The 21,414-nt window shown below is 52.5% G+C and overlaps 2 protein-coding genes across 5 annotated transcripts in view; one reads left to right on the forward strand and one right to left on the reverse strand.

Moving 5' to 3' along the window:
- The window catches only part of DNAH10 (dynein axonemal heavy chain 10), a 137,770-nt gene extending 133,232 nt beyond the window's left edge, over nt 1-4,538 (forward strand). Inside the window, exons 74-79 of the mRNA XM_023647299.2 lie at nt 306-437; nt 608-819; nt 907-1,074; nt 2,262-2,442; nt 3,562-3,707; nt 4,210-4,538. Coding sequence (XP_023503067.2) covers nt 306-437; nt 608-819; nt 907-1,074; nt 2,262-2,442; nt 3,562-3,707; nt 4,210-4,356 — 986 coding nt within the window. The 3' untranslated portion in view covers nt 4,357-4,538. The remainder of the gene's footprint in view (nt 1-305; nt 438-607; nt 820-906; nt 1,075-2,261; nt 2,443-3,561; nt 3,708-4,209) is intronic.
- Nucleotides 4,539-5,282: 744 nt separating this feature from the next.
- Nucleotides 5,283-21,414, reverse strand: part of CCDC92 (coiled-coil domain containing 92) — a 31,206-nt gene continuing 15,074 nt past the window's right edge. For 3 of the 4 annotated variants that reach the window (XM_023647303.2, XM_023647302.2, XM_070220415.1), the window contains exons 2-4: nt 10,380-10,526; nt 9,771-9,812; nt 5,283-6,677 (exon numbers count right to left, since the gene is read on the reverse strand). In XM_023647303.2, coding sequence (XP_023503071.1) covers nt 5,902-6,677; nt 9,771-9,812; nt 10,380-10,509 — 948 coding nt within the window. In that variant the 5' untranslated portion in view covers nt 10,510-10,526 and the 3' untranslated portion in view covers nt 5,283-5,901. Of the gene's footprint in view, nt 6,678-9,770; nt 9,813-10,379; nt 10,527-21,129; nt 21,280-21,414 lie in introns of all 4 variants that reach the window. The other variant, XM_005612651.4, reaches the window with a different exon arrangement.

Raw genomic sequence — 21,414 nt, forward strand, 5'->3', positions numbered from 1 at the left:
TTAGGGGGCCCAGCTGGCTCTTCCTAGCCTCAGAGCTGATGGAGTTAGTTCAGATCTCCTGTTCTGGAATGATGGCAAATATATCAGATTCTGTCTGGAAGGGCAGAGTGGCCCCGGGAAGCTCACTGAGCCATTTTCATAAGAGAGAAACATAGCGCTGCATTGGACATGGTGGTGTAGAATTTTTATTTAAAAACACGTCACCCACCACTAAGCAGTGGAAATTAGTCTTGCATGTCTGGGGAGGTTGGGGCTGTCGAGGGTGCCTGGACGGTGTAACCTCTGCTTATTCCCTTTGATTACAGAAGCCATCGAGGCCCTCCCACTAGCCAACACGCCGGAAGTGTTCGGTCTTCATTCCAACGCTGAGATTGGCTATTACACTCAGGCGGCTCGAGCCATGTGGGCTCACCTGCTGGAGCTGCAGCCTCAGACAGGTAGCATCTACTGCGAGGACCGGATTATGGCGGTGAGGGTGGAAGGGTGCCGGCACAAAGTGCTGCTGTCAGTTCCTAGGGTTTCCATGCGGCTGGCGCCTTCCCAGGAGCCAGAAGGCTCAGGAGGCCCCGGTCCTGCTTGCTTTCCTCAAAGAGTGTCCTGGTTGTAGGGGAATCCAGCAGCGGCATCAGTCGAGATGATTACATTGGCCAAGTGGCCAAGGACATAGAAAACAAGATGCCCAAAGTCTTTGACCTGGACCTGGTCAGGAAGCACCTTGGGATAGGAATCTCCCCCACTTCGGTGGTGCTCCTCCAGGAGCTGGAGCGCTTCAACAAGCTTGTCCTACGGATGTCCAAGTCTCTGGCTGAACTTCAGAGGGTGAGCATGTTCCTAATGAGCAGGTTACCACCTACGTCGTGCCTGGCTTTCTGTTAGTCTTGACTGATTGCTCTTGATTCTAAACAGGCCTTGGCTGGAGAAGTTGGAATGAGCAATGAGTTAGATGATGTAGCGAGGTCTCTTTTTATTGGGCAAATCCCTAGCATCTGGAGAAAGCTTGCCCCTGACACCTTAAAGTCCCTTGGAAACTGGATGGTCTACTTCCTGCGGCGGTTCAGCCAGTACACGTTGTGGGTAAGTAAGAGACAGCGGTCTGTTCGTTGGTTCAAGGTTGAGCCTGGACCCCCTCTGACCACCTCCCGCCCCCTTCTCCCACCCCCAGTGGTACCTCTGTTAGCAGTCGGTTGTGTGCTCCGAGGCCAGAAATGGTCTCTGACTCTGCAAGCATACCTGTGTCTTTCTTCCTTTTCTTTTTTGTTTTTAAGATTTTGAAGCATATTTATGCACAACTTGCCTTATTCGTCTAAGAGTCTATCTTGGCAATTGCTCCATCTAATTACATCTTTTTAGGGTACCCCATTTATTCCATCTCCTGTCCCCTGAGGGACATGTAGGTGGTTACCATTGGTTTTTTTCTTGTTCTTTCTTTTTTTCCCCCAGTACAAACAACAATCTGGTGCCCATGTCTTTGGATGCTCACATGAGTATATTCCACGGGTAAATTCCTACAGTGGCTGAGTTGGATCAGAGTATGTGCATTTTAAATTCTGGCAGTTCTTGTCAGATGTTTTTCTAGACAAGTTGAACCCACAGTGTATACGAATGATTATTTCTTCACCTCTCTGAAACACTGTGTGTTCTTAATATTTTGGGTATTTTCTCCCTGATATGTAAGCAATAATATCTGTTTGGATGTGCATTTCTTTAATGATGGTGAGGCTGAGTGTATTTTACATACTTATAGACATTTCTCATTTCTTTCTCTGTGAATTGTCTTTTTGTATCTTGATTTCATTTTTATTGAGTTTTCCGCCTTTTTAAATTGATTTTTAAGAGCTCTTTGTATATCAAGGAAATTAGCCTTTTGTCTGCCAGTGTTGCAAACACTTTCCCAGCTTGTTCTGTCTTTTGACTTTGTTTACGGTATTTTTTCCATAGGGAAGTTTTACATTTCTATGTAATAGTCAAATGTATCAGTCTTCTTTTACAGCTTGTGGGTTTTGTACTCCCCACTCCAAGGTTATGACAACAGTCACTGGAGATTTGATGGGGTACTTTCGTGGTTTCATTTTTTGTATCTAAATCTTTGCTCCATCTGGAATTTAGTGGTCCTTCCAAAGGGCTACCAGTTGTCCCAGCACCATCTTTTTGCCACTAAGGTGAACTATGTCTTTTATCACGAACTTGACTTCCAGTTGGCTTTGACCCTGGCATTTGACGGCAGCCCTCGGTTCCCACCAGCTGCTCTCCCTTCTCTCCAGGTCGCAGAGGGTGAACCCAGCGTGATGTGGCTCTCAGGGCTGCACATCCCAGAATCCTACCTCACGGCCCTGGTGCAGGCCACCTGCCGGAGGAATGGCTGGCCCCTGGACCGCTCCACCTTGTTCACACAAGTGACCAAGTTCCAAGATGCAGAGGAAGTGAATGAACGGGCAGGACAAGGTACTCGGCTCATTACGGATTGATAGCCTCTCATTTAGGGTCTCCCTCCCAGAGCCAGCCCTGAGTCAAAGCGACAAGCATAGTATGGGCCCAAATGGGCCAAGCCATGATTGAAAGTCAGACTCGTGCAGATACTGGCTGTGTCTGTGCACCATCCATGTCTTGATGTCTCTGAGGGTGAATACATATGTTTCTCTTCTGGTTTCTTTGAGACCTGGGTTGATGTCAGGGATTTCGAGAACTGAGCCATGTTCATCCTGCTCATTTGTGGGAAATGGGCTCCTACATCTTTCAAAGAACTGGATCTCCAGGTCGCTTCCCTGGGAACCTTGAGGGGCCAGGGGCATGGGAGCCAGAAAGCAGGATGGAGTAGGCAGAAATCATTAAATTATGCTATAGCCTGTCCTGTAGACACTGGGTACTGACTGTAAACTGTAGCTAGAAACTGCTGTTTCTGGGCCCTGTTGTCATAGTCGGAGGACGTTGAACTGCAAGCAACAAAAGGCCTCTCGAGCCAGCTGAAGGAGAGGGGATGCACGGGGCAAATTCTCAGGGAACGCTCACAGTCCCAGGTGGAGAGGGCAGCGAGGTCTCAGAGGGACTGGCAGGTGTCAGGGCCACCACTCTCTCTGGGCCGAATGACTGTCCTCACCTCTGCTCCTCTGCATGTCTGCTGTGTTCTCCTCCCCAGAGACCACTTTCTCTGTGAGGCTTCGACTTCCTGCCCCCCAGTCACTCTGGCTCGGGACGTCTTGGGTTGCTGTGGTGCCCAACTGACTCTGAAGCTTTCATCTTTATAGCCTGGGGCCCACGGCCGTCTAAGTCTGTGTATCTTGGTACCAAATTGCTGGGGAGAGGTGACCATACCTTGCCCACTTCGCTGTGGCCATGGGGGAGGGTCATAGGGTCTTCAGAGCATCCCTCTGGGGGGCTGTTCCTCTAAAGGTGGGCAGGGCAGAAATAATGCCACCTCTTTTGGAAAAGGCCTGGGCTGTGTCTGGGGCAGGAGGACCAGTTAGTTATCTTTCTTTTGTTCCACATGAACATCTGACAGAGCTGTTACACAGTGGAATTACAGATGCCTCCGCGGACATCCTGGTCTCTTCCTGGTATCTCTAGGGTGCTTCGTCTCAGGACTCTATCTCGAAGGCGCTGACTGGGACATAGACAGAGGCTGTCTTATCAAGAGCAAGCCCAAGGTGCTGGTTGTCAACCTGCCGATCCTGAAGATCATCCCCATTGAAGCCCATCGCCTCAAACTGCAGGTGACAGGCCACGTCCACCTCGTGTCCCCTCTGCTCTTCTGCCTGTAGTTGTACACGAGGCGGGTTCAGACAGTCCTTCATTTTAAAACAGGGGCGCTTGACCCGCCCCCCCGGGTCGGGGAAGCCTGGGAGGCATGATAAAAGCCATAGAGCCACTGCTCAGGAAAATGTGCACGCGCACATGTGTGTGTGCAGAGACTTCCGCAGGAGGCACAGATTCAAGGTTAGAAGCCCGGGTCCAGACTACCTTCGGGAGAGCCTCCTCCTTGTGCAATCTGCTGGGCATCGCTTGAATCACAGAGTCGTTGCGTCTGGTGTGGGCGGCTCTGCCTGGCCGGATCCACTTGTAATGAGCGTATCTGGGGGAAGCCTCGTCTACACTAAGTGAGCGGGGGTTGCCCGCCCCGCCGCTCGTGAGGCCCGCACCCCAGCGCCGAGGTTAAGCTCCCCTCTCCGGGAGTGAGCCCTCTCACCTCTCCTCTCACATGCCCTTCCTTTGCAGAACACCTTCCGGACGCCCGTCTACACCACCTCCACGAGAAGGAACGCCATGGGCGTGGGCCTGGTCTTCGAAGCCGATCTCTTCACGGCGAAGCACATCTCCCACTGGGTGCTGCAGGGGGTGTGTCTCACCCTCAACTCGGACTGACCGCGGGGCCCGTGGCTGCCGAGGGCGCGCTGGGCACTCCTGAGGAAGGATCGAGGCCACTGGCATTTCCTGGGGCCTCTGGGGGGGTGGGACAGGGGTTGACACTGATTCTCCTTTCGTTTGGAATCAGCCATTTTCATCTCTTTCCATATAAATCAACCTGAATGGTATTTTTTTAAAAACTGTTTTTTAAAGATTCTGTGTATGCGAAAACTAATACTAGAGAGCATTTTAAGATGTGTTTTCTGTTCCTTCTCAGAGGAAACACTTGATCAGGCAGAAGTGCCTGGCGTGTCATTGGCACCAGCGAGAATGCAGGTTTTCAAGGGCCTGTGTCTGACAGTCCGGGTCTGTTCCACAGGTGCCTCTCTGGCAAGAGCTGTCCGCTGAGGTGTGGGGGGAGGGCCGAGGCCACGGGCGGGGTCAGGCGGGCCCCTCCCTGGGCTGATGACACCACAGTCACCACGGCCACTCCTCCCGGTCCCATCCGTCCGTCCGTGTGGAGCTCTGGGCGTGTGGGCAGCTGTGAACTCGCTGTTTAACGCCACACGAGCTCCTGCCCCAACCTGCCTGGGTCTGTGTGGTGCCGGGCGCAGACTTAGAACCTCCAGGATCGGCGGCTCCTGGGTGTCCCTTCCTTCGGTGCACCACGGGGCTAGCCTGGAGCCCTGGCCGGTGTGGCTGGAGGCGAGGAGCATCTGCCCAACGTCAGAAGCGCAGACCATTCTAAGGGATAGCTCTGGAAAGTGAGAGATTACAGGGCCTCCTCCTTCCGGCAGGGAGGCCGCCACGCCAGGGCCGCACCCCGGGGAGAACAGGGAGAGCAAGAACGCAGGTGTTCCCGGGGGCCTGCTCCTTCTCTCCCTCCCGCGGTCTCCCCGACCCTCCCTCCAGGTGGTTAATAAAAGACACAGAACAGAAAGAAGGCAGGTTTAGAAAATAAAGTTTGTTGGGATCTTGAACATTTTGGATAAAACTAACAAAAAATATGAACACACATTCAGGTTGTGGTGATACGAGGAGTAACGTCATCTTATTTAGTTCCCGTGACATACAGCTGCTCGGTTATCGGTGCCGCCCTGGGGGAGGTGTGTCAGGAGGTGACAGGGTCTCCAGGAGGCAGCGGGGGCTGCTCCGGACAGGCTGCCCTGAACCTGGAGGGACAGGTCAAGGTCGCTATGTGTTGCTCCGACTTTCTAATTAGGCGTGTGACTATCTGGCTTCGCTAACGTCGAGGGTAGTGCAGCCTGCGGCCTGCGCTCTGCCCACGAGCGCACTGAGATGCACGGACGGGGACCGAAAGCAAGCGACGCCGCACACGGGTGTCGGCCACAGCGATTAGTAGGTGCATATTCTGCAGCAGGGACACAATCATATTTTGGTGTCAGTAAGAGGGCAAGAGGAGCAGGAGGAGAATCATCTGTTGACAGGTCAAAAAAAAATTTGGCATGCATGGGAAAAAAAAAAAAAGAAAGGTGCGGACGAGTGTTTCCTAGGAGTGATCACAGTGCGTCAACGCCGAGGGCGGGGGGCGCCTGCCAGGCTTCACACAGTTCTGTCCGTCCCTGAGTGCTTCCTCACGACGTTGCCTCCGTTCACCTGGTCCACCGCCAGCGTCTCCACCTCGGGCTGGGCCTGCGGCGGGGCGCCGTGGTGGATGCGGTGTGCCACGCCCACGTGGGCCTTGTGCTGCTTCTCGCGGGCCGGGCTGTGCTGCTCGCCCGAGCTGCGTTCAGAAGCGATGGGGGGTATGACCAGGGGCCTCTCCTTGATGAGGTGGACCTCGGCTGACTCCCTGGCCAGCAGGAACGGCGTGGGGTCAGGCATGGCATCCACGGGCTCCCGCAAAAGTAGTTTGCGGCTCTCGGCCCCAAATCTGTAGACTTCCTCAAATTCAGGGTGCAGGGGGGCGGACAGGCTCTTTTTCATGCGGCGGCGGGGCGTTTCGGGCAGCTTGTCCTTGGGGGGCGCTGGCCTGTAGCTGGCCAGCACGGGGCTCCCGGACGGGCTGCCGTCGGAGGTGCCGCTGGAGCTCAGCAGCTTCCGCTTGGCGGCGTGCAGCTGGGCCGTCAGGTAGGCGATGGTGCCGGCGCGCTGCTCCAGCTCGCTGGACAGCATGCTCAGCTTGTGGCTCTTCACCTTGAGCTCCTCCAGGTACTTCTTCTCCCTCTCCTTGATGGTGTTCTCCAGCACCGCGATCATCGCGTTCTTCTGCTCCAGTTCTTTCAGCAGCTCATTGTTTTCGTCCTCCTTGAGTTTCAGCTGAGCTTCCAGTTCTTCACATCTTTTCTTTAGTTCACTGCTTCTAGAAGATCCATCTCCTGGAAGAAGAAGCCGAGCGGCCAGGTTAGGAATCCACCGAGCCGAGGCAGGGAGAGCTGTGTGTGGGAGGCCCCGTGCAGGCTGGCCTCGTGGCCCGTGTCGGGGTGAGCGTGAGGAAGAGGGGTGCTCAAAGGCCACACGGAAGGCAGGGATGTGGGCCGGGTGTCCTGCACCCACCCTGGAGGCAGCAGCTTGGACCTAAGCCACGGCCCCCACCCCTAAGTCCTCTCCCCTCACCTGAGGGTGGGAGACCAGGTGGTCTCTGAGGCCCCTTCCAGCTCTTAGTTCTCTGGCTCACTGCATAAAAGAATGTCTCCAAATTTTAAGAATGCTGAAGTGAAAACAGGCATTTCCAGAGTGTGAGACCTCACCAAATACTTAGGATTAGAGTGGGCAGGTGCCTCCGCCTGCTCAGGTGATGTGTATTAAATGGCTGCTCCATTCAAAGCACATTTGGAAAGACAAATGTAAAGCCTCCCCAGGTCTAACATGCCAAGACTCTCAAGTTGCAGAGGAGACAGCATGTCTGGCTGCTGCCTTACCCCAACGACACTGGTCCCCTCTCTCGTCTCTTAGAGAGGTGTCCTTGTCTGTGCTCGGCCCTTGCCTCTGCCCGCCCTGCCTGAACACCATGTGGCCACTCCTGCGTGCCTCTCAGAGCCAGCCCTTCAGCAGATGTCAGTGCTGCCTCCCCTCCCCGTCCTCTAGGGACCTGGGGCCCACCTCCGGCCACCTTGGCCTCCCGCTTGCTGGCTGCAATTACATCACGCCCACGTTGGCACCCTGGCTCCACGCCCAGCACCACCGCCCTGCTCCTCCTCACATGCCTGGCTGGCCCTCCTCCTCGCCTGGCTCCTAGAAAGTTGGGGCTCTGTCCACTTCTTTCTAGGCTCTTCCTTGCTGATTGGGAACTCACCTGAGGGTCAGCTCCTAAGTCAGACTTCTGAGTGCTAATCCTACAGGTGGTGCCCATCAGACCTGCCCCTCAAGGCCAAGCATCTGCTCTCCTCCGGCATCTGTTTCCCCTGGGACTGCTCTGGCCCTCCCCCTCGATGCACACGCCCCTGAGGCCTCCCTGTCAGCTGGTCAGTCTCCCTGTCTCCCCTCTGTCTCCGGCTCCTGCCTCCTGGCCTTGGTCCAGCCTCCTTTCGGGTCTTCCTGTCTGCTTTCAGCCCATCCTGTGCTTAGCAGGCCGGTCACCCCTCTCAACAGTCCAGCCCCCGTTCAACAGCGGCTTCTCACTGCCGAATGAGCTCCACGCTGCAGAGTGCTTTCCAGTTCCTCACCTGTCCCCAGTGTCTTCTGCTTCCACTAAGCTTCCACCTTGCCCCCAAGCCCCTCTCTCTCGGTCTGTCTCTACCTCCATCCCCGACCCACCTCCAGACCTGTGTGTCTAAGCTCCTGGTATAACCACTCCCCCAGGCCCAGCCCCAGCGATGGGTGTGCACTGACCCCTGCCCTGGCCTTCCGCTCCCTTCCCAGGGCCTCGTCTGTCTGGCTGTTCCCCATCTGCCTCAGCCACGGCTTCTGTGCCGTGTTCTGTCAGCCAGACTCTGAGCACGCAAGGCTCCATGGGCCGTGGAACTGTTTTGTGCACAGCAATCTGTACATCACAAACTTACTGCAGTGAATTAGTGTATTCTTAAAAAATATGTGTCTGGGGCTGGCCCCGTGGCCGAGGGGTTAAGTTCGCGCGCTCCACTTCGACGGCCCAGGGTTTCGCTGGTTCGGGTCCTGGACGCGGACATGGCACCGCTCATCAGGCCACGCTGAGGCAGCGTCCCACACAGCACAACTAGAGGGACCCACAACTAGACTATACAAATATGTACTGGGGGCTTTGGGGAGAAGGAGAAGAAGGAGAGGAAAAGTTTGGCAACAGATGTTAGCTCAGGACCAATCTTTAAAAAAAAAACTGTCCACGTGTGTGTGTGTGTGCGTGTGCGTGTGTGTGTGCGTGCGTGTGTGTGTGTGTGTGTGTGAGAGAGAGAGACATGTCAGTAAATGACCTCCTTAGAAAGGATGCAGCAATACTATCTTCCAGGAGATTTGTCTTTTTGGCCAGAAAGAAAAACAATGGATTCTGAAACGCAGTTTCAGAGGTAATGAGAGTGACAGAGACATGGAAGCACATGGCTCTGAGGCCACGTGGGCTGAGCCCTGCCACCCGAAGGGCTGGCTTTGGCATGGCACTCAGACTTGGTGCCCACTCATCTTCCCACCACGGCCTGCGGGGCAGCAGCCCAGGGCTGACACAGGGGCCTTGCCTTCAGCCCAAACCCAGGCTGCAGGGACCTCAGCCTCCTCCTGAGGGAGGTGTGTGGCCACTGAGACTCAACAGAAATGGCCCATGTCTTTCACAAGGAATCGGACACACTCATCCATAATAACTGTCATTGCGAAGCTATTTAGAAAAAGCTTTCTTGACTCAAACGTGGATTCTGCACTCTCCAAATCCACACCCTGGCCTGGGGAGCAGGCTGTTTGTAACAGGCCACAGAGGCCACAGTTTCTACCTCCTCTGCCCTGCTGCCATCAGGCTGATGTCCTCTGGGGTTCCCTGAGGTCCCTGAGGATTCCGGTCGGGGGAAGCATTTCTGGGCCTGCAGTGTAGAGAAAGATGCTCACCGATCCTTTGGGGGCTATCTAGTAGTTGATCACTCACTCAGCCAATATTTAGAGGGCACCTGCTCTGTGCCAGGTCCGAGGGACACAGAGGAGGCGGGGCCCTGCTCATTCTCCTCCATCTCTCTAGTTTAAATCACATCTATTTCTTGATTACAGAGGGAACACACAGTCACTGTAGAAAAATCAGAATATCCAGAAAAACATATAATAGATATTCCAAATATATGTGTCAATCAAAAGACAATAAAACCACTCATTCCTCCCCCACCCACCAGCTGACAGCCCCTCCTAACACCCAGGCATCCAACTTCCTGCCATCTTTTCTCAGAGAGCTCTGGTCCCTGTGCAACCGCTCATAGTGACTGTGTTGTCTTTTAAGTGTGTAACGGGTGAAAACAAATGGCATCAACACGTGCAATGGAGGAAACAATACCATCATTAACTTCCGGGGCAGGGGTTCTTACCTGTCTGTTCCGAACTTTTGAGTGTCAGCTCATACGTTAAATCTAGAAAGGAAATCATATACATTAATTTTATGTGGTTACAGTATATTCCAAAACCTCCATCGGCTCTGAAAATGCAGCACTGATTCCCATGGTCAGCCCGTGAGTCCTGCCCAGACAGAGCAGGGCTCGGCAGCACTGGGGGCAAGGGTGAGAATGCAGAAGACATCAGCTGCCCGTACTTGCTAGGGCTCAGAGGGGAGGGACCTTCCCTTTGCCTAAAACACATCCCTACCATCCACAGTTAGCAGCTTGATCTATATATTACACTTTGGTCATCGGTTCCAAAACGCATTTTAAATTTTAACCACGGCATTCTGATCTTTTAAGTCCTCAGTGGGCCAAGAAATGGTTTTCCAGCTTCATGCTTGGTGCAATTTGATTAGGCAAAGAAAATGAGGTAAGGCACCCGAACGGACTCTGCGATGACGGGGTTAACCACATCAGGGAGAAGGGTCACCCCTTCTCCCTGCGCAGGAGCCTGGCCCCCATGCAAAACCGTCCTGACAACGGGTTCTGCTTTGCTCTGGCCGCAGGCCGGGAGCCGGCCCGGAGCTCGCGCCCTGGTACCTGTGCAGTGCTGCTGCAGCCGCCTGATCTCCGCGTGCAGCCCCTTGAGCGTGCTGGCGTGCTCCCGCTGCAGGAACAAGAGGTTCTTCTGCGCACTGTGCAGCTGGTTCTCCAGGTTCGTGGCTGCCATGCTGACACTCAGATGACCTGTGGGACACACAGACCCTGGTTGCTGGCCCTGACAAAGAGGGTCACGGGGTGGCAGGCTGGAAGGGGGTGCTGCCTGCTGCCTGCTGTCGGTGGCTCTGTGGGGTTGTTGGCAGTGTGAGGCCGGCTCTGGACACAGAGGGTCCATTAGATCCAGGGCTCCCGATTCCGATCCCAGCCTCTCCGCCCGCCGCCTGACTTCACCAGACTCTCTGCCCGCCGCCTGACTTCACCAGACTCTCTGCCCGCCGCCTGACTTCACCAGACTCTCTGCCCGCCGCCTGACTTCACCAGACTCTCCCAAAATCACTCTAGGGAGGTTTCTCCCACAGGGTGGGCGCCGACTGCCCCCTCACAGGAAACCTGGCGCCTGGGAGAGGGGTGAACTCTCCCTAGAAAGGGCATCTAGAGCTGGCTGAAGTGAGGAGCAGGAGCAAGAGGTGGGGAGAATCCCACAGGGAAGCCCCCTGGATTTCACAGAGCTGCAAGGAGCCCCACGTCCTTCTTGGGAAAGGGCCATGTGCTGGCTGCAGGAGCTGGAGTCTGTCCCCAAGCCCTGCCCCTGCTCCATCATGGCTTCAGTCATCAATCATCAGCCGCTCACTCAGGCCTCAGATTCTCCGCCTTTACTGTAACTCGAGAAATGTGGTGAAGTCCATTGGTCTTTCTGGAAAAGCCGCCAGAGTAATTCAAGATGCCTTGCACAGCACTGAAAAATGCAAAGGACAAAATGTGGACTATCTGCTTATAAATCACTCTGGTGAGCACAGAGCCTCGGGGCGCAGTCTTCCTAACCTATGCCAAGCGCTCTCCCCAGAGACACCGCCCCTCCCAAGGCTTCCGGGATGGGGCGCATTTGTGGATGGCGTGATGGGACGGTTCTGGAGATGACAACACACCGGGCGCTGTCACCACGTCGGGCGACACCAATCACCAGTGGCGTATTTACACCCCAGCTCTGGAGCTAGGAATAGTTTACAACTGCAACTCAGGACACTCACTTCCATTCACACACAAAAGCTTCCTGTCATCGCCTCAGGCCACAGGCTCCACTCCAAAGGCAAGTTAAGAAACCAAGAGAAGGAAACAGAAAGCGACAGATGGGGCAGTGAACGCTGACACATCCTGAAAAGGAGCAGGGTGGGGAAGAACAAAAGCAGGTTCCGGTCAGTTCCGGAAGGACAACGAGAGAAAGCAGGGAGACAGAGCCAGCGCAGTCCTGGGGGGCATCCATGCTCTGCCTTATTACGGGAGGCAAGCTGGCAAAGTGCCTCCAGAGCCTGAGGACTTACCACCCCTCTGACTTAGCAATTTCATCTCTAGGAGTCTGCCAAAGGGCAGGAATAGCTTCTGTGTGAGAGATGAGGCTGCAAGAGGGGTCTCACAGTGCAGTGTAGAGTCAGCAAAGACTGGAGACCACCTCCAATCCAACAGGAGGGACTGGCTATACAAGTGACAGCGATCATTTCTATGAAACACAGAGGAGATCTCCCCAGGCCTTTAACTCCACCTAAAATCTGGCTGCCAGGGACGCCAGAGCTGAGCACCCATCAAACAGAGCTTTCCACAGGAGAGCTGGAAGCAGCCTTGTGGCAGGAGTGAGAAACGCTTCTGCCCTTGAAATCCTCTCTCTGTGTAACCACAGGCTCCTTGTGCAGGGCTGCGGGGCCAGATTCTGGTTTCTAAATGGAGCCCACGGTTCCTGAGGTCCTGATACTGTCTGGTCAGCACGCAGCCTCGGAGGAGGACGCTGACCTCAACCAAGGAGCCAGCTCTGACCTGGGCGAGGTCGGTGAGTGGCTGGGGAGAGCTGCATGCAAGCTGTGGGCAGGGGCCCCTCTGACCTCGCTCCTTCCCTCACAAAGCAGCGGGTCAGACGAAAGAAGACCTGGGTCTGCCTCCTGAGCTTTGAGTGGAGATGCCTACGTTTACTTCCCGGCAGCAGTTCTGGGTTGTTCGCTCGGGCACCAGTTTCACTGTCTCACCGGGAACATTAACTCCCAGGATCTATGATGGATTTTGGAAGTGGGGCCTCTAGAAGAGATGCCTTGTCATTTACTTTAAAAGGACAGACTCAAATCCGAGATTCCGCTGGCTGATGGAAAAAGCAGAGCCCATATTTTAAAGGCTTACCATTGAAGAGGAAGAACAATTTAAATTTGATCCAGAACTTCGTGGGTCTAGAATGATAAAAGAACGGACCCCTCTCAGTAAGCGCTGTCACCACGCACCAGCTGTGCGACCTGAGGCAAGCGGCTCATTACTCATTTACAACCCATCGCGGCATCTGACTGCAATGCAAAGTGATCCTACTTTGAAAATAGCTCTCAGATCCATTCACTTTTCTCCATCTCCACTCCTAAGCCACCATCACCCCTGCACCGGAATCACTGAAATAACCCTCCCTCCCCTCTGCCTGCCCGAGTCCACTAGCCACACAGCAGCCAGGGTGATGCAAACAACAGGAGCCTGTGTGAACGCCTTCACCCACGCCCGCTGCTCCGTTCTCAGAGCAGCCCCTGAGCGACCCTTCCCCTGCCTTCGGTGCCCCCACGGCGCAGCGTGCTCCAGGGCCTCCACGGGCCATGCTCTTCCCACCCCCTGCCTTCTCGGGGGCTCCCCTGCCCAGAACAGAGTCCTCCCTTCTGCCCTCCTTTCCCGAGAGCTGACGTCGGCTTAGCCTTGAGGTGTCAGCACAGGCTCACATCCTCCCAGAAGCCCTGGCCCCCAGACTAGGAGAGGTTATGCACCCCTAGCCCCTTGCGGCCCTGCCCACAACTGTAGTTAACTGCCTCGTGATGGCACGAAGTGTGAGTCAGTCCCCCTCCCAGCACCAACCGCAGGCCTGTTCTCCCGAATCCCACGCCCTCGCACAGTGCCGGCCAGCAGGAGGCCGAGGTCAGCCCGTTAACCAGTGGGCCCCACGTGCCAGTCCATCGGGTGCCGACGTGGTCCCAGGGAGGGCAAGGTCTCCAGGGCTGAGAGCCTTTGATTCCATGGGCCGCCTTCTCAGAGCTTAATCCACAGGCACGCCTCGCTCAGAGACAACGTGACACGCTAAAATTCCCTCGAGCACTGACAGTGCAAAACGAGGTGTGCCCATACGGGGAATAAACATTTGCTTCTATAAGCTACCACGGGGCAGGGAGGGGAGCGACCATATAAGCTCTGCAGCCACCTCATTTTATTTGTAACAAATTTAAATGCGATTTAAATGAGTATTCACATTCTAACTGCCTCGGTGAATCCACGACTTTGACTTGTACTAAATCTGCAATTCGTTAATTCTCCGAGGTAACAAGAGAGAGAGAGAGAGGGAGAGAGAGAGAGAGGGAGAGAGAGAGAGAGAACAACGTGCCCAGGAAGCGTCCCATCGCCACGGGCAGACGGCCTTGAGAAGAAGGGACACGAGGTGCACATGGCGTGCAAAGCGGGTAAGGGAGCTCTGAGGACCGCGCCTGCAGCTGACGCTCGGAGACAAGGGTCTTTCCACCTGTAACATTTCGCTTGACCGTGGGCCCCTTCTGCCACATTCCATGTGGACTGACAGCCCGAGCGAGGAGACGCCACGTGTGCAGGGCATTCTCCAGCTGTGAGACAGGTCCTCTGAGGTCCAGGGAAACAAACCACATCGCCAAACAGTATCCAAATTACTAAATGATCTGCTCATCAGCTCAAAAGGAAACAACGTGACTGACTTCCCCAGGACAAAGAGCTGCTGCGGCTTAAAGGAAGGTGATGTTTTAATCTTTTACCCTCCGCTCCTGATGACATGTAATCAGGAAGGAGTTAATCCTTCCAGGAAGTTGGCAGGAGTAAATTGACATGAAAGCAGCATCCCATTTAGGCCAAAGAGAACAGCTGAGAGATGGAGGTAATCTGGAGGAAGAGAAGGACCTGGTCCTGAGAGGCTTAATGCAGAATCTCTAAGACACTGGGAGTCAGAGACGTGAAGGAGCATTCATGGCCCCTCCCTAAAGGGTGAGCGTGACGGATGAAGGTAGAAATGCAGGCGTCTACTACAGGTGAATAATGCATCCTGCCGGACCAACGGCATTCACCCCTTCTCGCTGTGTCAACCGTAATGGAGGGCAGCACTCACGGAGCACAGCTTCCAAAACCCTGCCCTTTCTGTGTCAGAGGGCATCTACCACAAACCGTGGGCTCTTGGCATTGCAGCGCTGCCACGAGGCAATCCAATCCTGTCTCTGAGCGTTGCTGGGAGCCACTGGCAATTTTACTGTTGTTTACTCAGCCAGAGGCAGCATGGCCTGCACACTGGCCCTCCTCTCCTCTCTGGGAAGCTGCCCGCCTGCGGACAGTGGGGCTCATTTCCAGGCCCAGGCCACAGCGGCAGCCAGAGGGCAAGCCCCACCCCCACGAGTGGACACAGCTCGCCAGGTTTTCTCCCTAAGAACTCTAGCAGAAGCAACGGGAATGGATGTCTCAAAGGCAGAGGACCTGCTGAGCAGGTGACCTCGACCGCAAGTTGGAGGTTAAGCCACATAGACGTTTTTTTCTGTGGTAAATTCACTAGGTATTAAATTTCTGTTAATTTTACTGTTCATTCTATATGGTCAGAAAATTAACACTTGAAAAAGGCTTTCCATTCCCAATTCCACAAAGCTGGGTTCTGGAGACCTGGCCAAGATGGCCTCCAGGGCAGGGAGGGGCTGGCACCGTCTCCCAGTGATAACAGGCTTCTGATGAAGGTTCTCGGAGAAGTTCAGGCCCCACCTCACCGGGCCTGCTCTGCACAGCGTGAGGACAAGGCCCGTCAAGAGCTCCAGTCCACTCTCATCCTAATTCAAGAGTAAGTTCCTTCCCCTCTTCAGGGCATTAATGTGCAATGACAGCGTACTTTTATTGACCAGCGTCTCTACCTGCATGAGCACAAAGTGCTTCCCCATCACATAGTTCGTCTGTTCCCACAAGACTCGTCTGAGGAACAGGAAAAGATCCTGCTGGCCAGAGAAGACACAAGTCAAGAAACGCTGCGTCTGTGGGGCTGCTCTCAGCGCTCAGGGGCCGCGGGCGGGAGAGGGTCTGCAGGGCTGGGGCAGCCTTCAGTTTCACCAAGAAGCGCAGATGCTTTCTGAAATGTATGCCTCAGATCTCTAACGCTCTGAAACCGAGGGGAGAAACAGCCAGGTGCAGGCAGCAGCCTCTTAGTGGGGAAGGGAACGCAGTGTTCCTCCTGCCGAGCGCCAGCCCAGGGCAAAGGGATGGGCCTGGAGCCGCACTGCTCACGCAGATGCAGGACCCACCCAGCGCTCTCGCAGTCCCCGCCACTCTCGCAGTCCCGGTTAGACATCAGCAACTCAGCGGCGCTGCTGACCACCCAGTACAGCAAACAGACTTCCCAACGGTTCTCCCTTTAACAGCAGCAAGCTTGCCAGGAAGCGGGTGAGTCTGGGGCGTTCTGGGCCCAGTCAGCGCCTTCATAAAGTAGCTAGACTGGCTTAGGAAGGAAGAAAACGGTCGCATCCTGTCACATGTGCGTCCTGATCCTCAGGATCCTGGCGAGTGCCCAGTCCGAAAGCCAGGGCCACACTCACCCTCTTCCTCTCCAAGGTCAGGCTGTCGGGGCCCTAAGGGGGCTGAGTCAGCAAGAAGGCTGTTTCTGGGCAAAAAGCAGTGCCCCAGCTCAAACACCAGCTGCAGAAACAGTTCTGGTGCTACAGTCAGGAGCAACCGAAGCCAGACAGCGTTTCCCCCGTGAAGCACGTGCCTTTCTCTTCACCTTCTCTCCTAAGTGCACACACCAGCTTGCCTACATTTTCATCGTCAAACACAACTCTGACCATCTCACTTCCCTCTGATGCTCCTGGGATCAGATCCCATGTTCCCAGAGGCCATGCCCTGCCAGCCTGCCCCTCCCTCACCTGGTCCCACACCAGGTCCCCTCCAGGCCCTGCGTTCCATCAACTCCGCTGTCCCCTCAGCCGCTCCACCTGCCACACCCCTCCCCACACAGAGGCTTGCCCACTTTGTGCCCCCTGTCGGGCTGCTCTTGGCAAACCACCTCCCCCTCCCTTGCATGTGGTCTCGGACATTGCGGAAACGGCTTCAGATAATTTGACACTCCTCACAATGGTCCTGAGCGGAGGCCTTGAGGACAGCGACACTGCATTCGTCCAGGGCACTGCGGCAGCACAGACCTGAACGTGGCCTCAGCCTGTGATTTTCTGACACGCCAGAAGCAACACTTCCAAGTACCCCTGGGCCACATGTCTTAGATGAAAAGAAACGGAGTAGCTTTGATAGGAAAGGGTCCTGCCATTTAAAAATGAGAAATGTCGGTTCCTGGGCAATCAAAAGTGGACTTACGTTCTCACTCAGCACAAAGCCTGTGGAAATAGGGTAATAATTTTAGAATCTGAAAAAATAGCACACCAGTACTCACGTGGCGGCTGTGAATTAGTTATTAACAAGCTATTTTAGATCCTGGTCATGAATAAGTTATAACCGCTTCACATATGGTTCTCCCTGGCCATGGACGAACAGACACCTGCCCGCGCTGCACCTTCTGAGAGGCCCATCGCCCAACGGGAGCTGCCCGGCCCTGACAGACCCAGCGTCTCTGCGTTTTGTGCACCAGGACCTCTGTGACTTTCTCGTGGGCACTTTCTGTGCTGCCCTGGTGGCCTGGAGCTCAAGCACTGCCTGGGGAAAGCGAAGGTTGGCCAGGGGACGAAGGCAGCAAGCGTAGTGACCAGGTCTAAGAGGGAGAGAGGATTCCTAGCAGGGAGGTGGTTTCCTAAGTAAATTCATGGACTCAGAAAAGGCTGAAGGTGAAGAAGCCTTCAAAATCAGCTATTCCAACACCTCTTTCTTTCAAGATTAAGCAACTAAGGCCCAAAGAAGATCTGCTAACACAGTGGGATAACAGAGACAGAATGGACAAGGTCTTGAGGTGTTAGACTGTGTTTGGGGTTAAATCTGAACTGCATCTTGTCACCTAAACCACTGTAATATCTCCCACATAGGGCTGTTTTAAGAGCTAAACGCAACGTATGTCTGGCATATAGTAAGCACTCAATAAATGCTAGCTATGTTATTTTCATGTAAATACTGGTCAACAGTTACATAAATATGCGTCCAAGTTGCTTCCTTAGCCCTGCACTAAGCTACTTCCTCAACCTCATCTAAGTATGGAAATGAGTTAGCAAAGAAATTCCAGTTACTTCCACAGAGAGAGACACAGAAGCAGACGGAAGCACTTTCTGCTGGCCTTTGTCTCCCATTTTCACTGGAGAGGAGCCATGCTGGGAAGTGAATGAGAGAGGCAGGCAGAGCGAGGCGCCCTAAGGGACAGGAAAACCTACTTCTTACTTGGAAACAATCTATAGTACTCTACAAGATGCTAAAAAAAGGTCCAAGGCTAATTAGGCCATCAACTCTCCATCCAAAATACCTGCTCTCAAGAAATGAAACTTAGCGTCTCTGAAAATGACGACTGCTATCCTGAATTCACGGCAATCCTGGGTAAAGAAACTGTTTTAAATTTAGGACCCTATGAGTTTTACTTGTACACGTATTTAAGAAATTCAACAAGTTAAAAAAAGAAAAGGAAATTCAACTAGTAAGTTATTTGAGAATCCCTAAGTTAGGGCATCAAGAAAAAGGACATCATTTCAGGAAAGCGTCGGCATTCAACAATCACTCCAGAAACATTTTGGTCAAAAGAATGAACATCATTAAAAAATGGAAGCAAAAAATGTTGAAAGCAAAAGGTGCAATTTACTTTTTAAAGTGACAAAAAAATCCTGTTTGCCAATCACTCAAAGAATCAGGGTAACGTCTAAACTAATAGAACAGGCGTGGCTAGGAGCTTAGCCCAGGGGTCAGCGTCTTGGGTCCCAACACTGACTTGGCCCCCCTGGAGATGCAACCTCCCTAAGCCCCGCGTCTTCCCCTATAACACGAGGAATAATAATAGAACCTCCACGACACAGTGACCGGGAGGCTAAGACGAGAGAGTCCAGACCTTGGGGACAGCAGCATGTCCAGCATGTTCTGGTGAAGTGGTAACGGAACTAAATTTGGACTCGTGCAAGTGTGGAAACTTTGGATGGAGACGTTTTGTGGGGTCCTGTTCTCTGACTGGGTAGGCAGCACACATCTTCTTTTAACAGATATGTCTCTAAAAGCTAAAAGAGGAAAACTCCAGGAGAAACCTCAATGAGAAAAAGCATCTCGTTTTTTGCAAGCTAACCACCTCAGAAAGTAACCTGAAGGGCCGCCAGTAAGGGGTTAGCATGGCACACCGAAATTAGGCAACAATTAAAACGGTAACGCAGATCTCTATTCACTGACAAGGAAACACGTCTATGATGGGTTAAGTCAAAAAAGTATATTAAAAGCTGAATATGTAATATCCCACTTTTGTAATACTTAAACATATTTTATAACTAGAGAAAATATCTAGAAGGATATACAACAAAGTCTTAAAAGAATTTACCTCTAGATGGTGGATTATGGGTGATTTTTACTTTTTAAAAACTCTAGTACTGCCAAAAGCTTCTTTAATGATGAACCTACATTACTTCACAGTCAGAAAAAAATTATAAAGTAATTTCTTTTAAAAAAGATCATCATGAACTATCCACTAGCAAAACGGTATCATATATTTTACATCATTCCAGGGTAGTCGTGGGTTGCTAGAATTGTGATTAGTTTAACAGAACCAAGAAGAATTAACAGGAAGGCAATTCTTACAAAAGCAACAATTTCGTGTCCCTGAGATATATGCAGAAATGATCATGAGCACTGGAGGAGCGCCACCCCCCCATGCATTACACATTCCTGTAATTCTCTGACATTATCCATCATAAAATGCAAGGCCCATCAACAATTCTTCAACACTGACAGCCATTTCCCTCTGAAAGAATGTACAGCCTACCATTAAGGTTGTAATAGTTTGATTAGAGAGACTGGCAATTAGACATGGAAACATGATATGTGGCTGTCTGGGAAGTCTACAGTCACTGGGGGCCCACATGATGGATTTATTAACTGCCTTCTCTACAGTCTGATTATCTCATACTTTAAGAGTTTCTGTTTGGCTTCTATTTAAAAACCATGTCGAGTGTCTGTACACTGGAAGGGGGGGATGCTTAGCCCTTCCGTGTGAAAATGTCTCAGGAAGAAAGCAAGTCTGTTTCAGTGTCTCCAAGCGGGCTGTGAGGCCAAGGTGGGCAAATGCATGGTCTGAAACCATATGGAACCTTCTGGGTGTGCCCTGGACCTCACGGGAAACTGGGCAACTTAATAGCCAGAACGCCAACACCTGGGGACAGACCACGGGCCAGGAGGCAGGAGCACCAGCACCCCCCGCTCCTGACTGGAGGGGCTGCTGTTCAGGCACGATGCCAGCACTCACACAGCTCTTTCAGAGAAACCTCAGAGGGGAGCTGCTTCTAGGGGAGGAGGCGGCCAGCAGGCATGGGGCTGTGGTGGCTCTGCTCCGCCCTCCCCGCTCTCCCTGTGTCCTCCTCCTGCCCAGGCAGCTTCCAGGATGGCTGCCCCCTGGGGATCACCCAAATAGCCTCGTTTCATAAGCTAGAGCTGAACACACTTACAACTAAACAGAGATGCCATTTGTGGACTTCTAACAAGCTGGTCATTTACCAACATGATCCTGAGCCAATAATTTAAGGACATATAAATCTCACAACTTACCATACGTATGATTCTCTACTGAGTGATATTCTCCGTTAAGTGGAAGGGAAAATTAGCAGGTCATATCTGATAAGTGTTTCCATTTCTGCATATGACTGTGATCACCGTAGGTTTTAATTGTCTACTGGTGGATAACTGGAAGGTACAGTGACCCAAATGCCAAGCTGTCCTTCCACACTAATGAAGTAGGAGACACTTCCTAAATCTCAGTGCTGGGTGATCACTATCTGAATTGTATTTCCTAGGCTGAGAAGACGTGTTCACTTGCTTTAAAGGTCTCTATGTGGTTTGCCAAACAGATGAACCATTTCAATTGACAGGGCTTCTGTTAGCCATTCCGCAGGCCTGCCTAATTACAGTATAGGTTTTAAGGAAAGAAAGGTGTTATTAACTGACGCTCTATACACTTTAATTTAGCCATACTTTTCCTTTATTACTTACAAAAGTAAAATAGTCAATTGTTTCATTAGCGCTTATAGAACATATTTAGCTAAACCAATGGGCATCTGAGATGATTATCGCTTCTAGAGAAAAGAGATTGTTCTCGTGATGCCATTGAAAGGCCTGCCCGGTCCCCACCACGGCATCCGGGACAGCATTACAACTTATCAAGGCAATCAAGCAAAAACAAGTCGCCTCCTGACTTGTCCCTCTACAGAATGGGCCCACACTGATTATTTCAGAAGAGTTTTAAACAGAAAGGACATTAGAGATCTTTGAAATTATTAAAATACTCCAACAATAGTCAATTCAGTGACTGAAGTCACCATGGCCAGGCATTTAATTTTGGTAATTACATATCCTCTGCTGATCACTAATAAAATATTTATTTTTATTGGATATTTATTTCTACAGAACACAGCTTGAGTACAAATACTTTTAAAAGAAGACAGACTTATTCTTGAAAGAAGGCATTTACCTAGATCTTCATTTCCTACGACTTTGTTTTGACGGCTTCAGCATGTCCGCCTACGGTTGCTTGACCCTCTGCTTTTCCATCTAGTGGTCTGACAGTCCTGACAGGGACTCTTCACTTCTCTAGAAGCTTCCTCTCTCTGAGCTTCCTGCGCTGTGTAGAATAAATGAGGCACGTTTACTGATGACATTCAGGCTGACTCTCATCAAGTTCTTCCTGCTCACAATGATTCTCTATTACGTCAGGGAACAAGAGAATTCCCAGAGCCCTGCATTCCGGTTCTTTAGT

Source organism: Equus caballus, chromosome 8 (genome assembly GCF_041296265.1).
Source record: "Equus caballus isolate H_3958 breed thoroughbred chromosome 8, TB-T2T, whole genome shotgun sequence".
Lineage (NCBI taxonomy): Eukaryota > Metazoa > Chordata > Mammalia > Perissodactyla > Equidae > Equus > Equus caballus.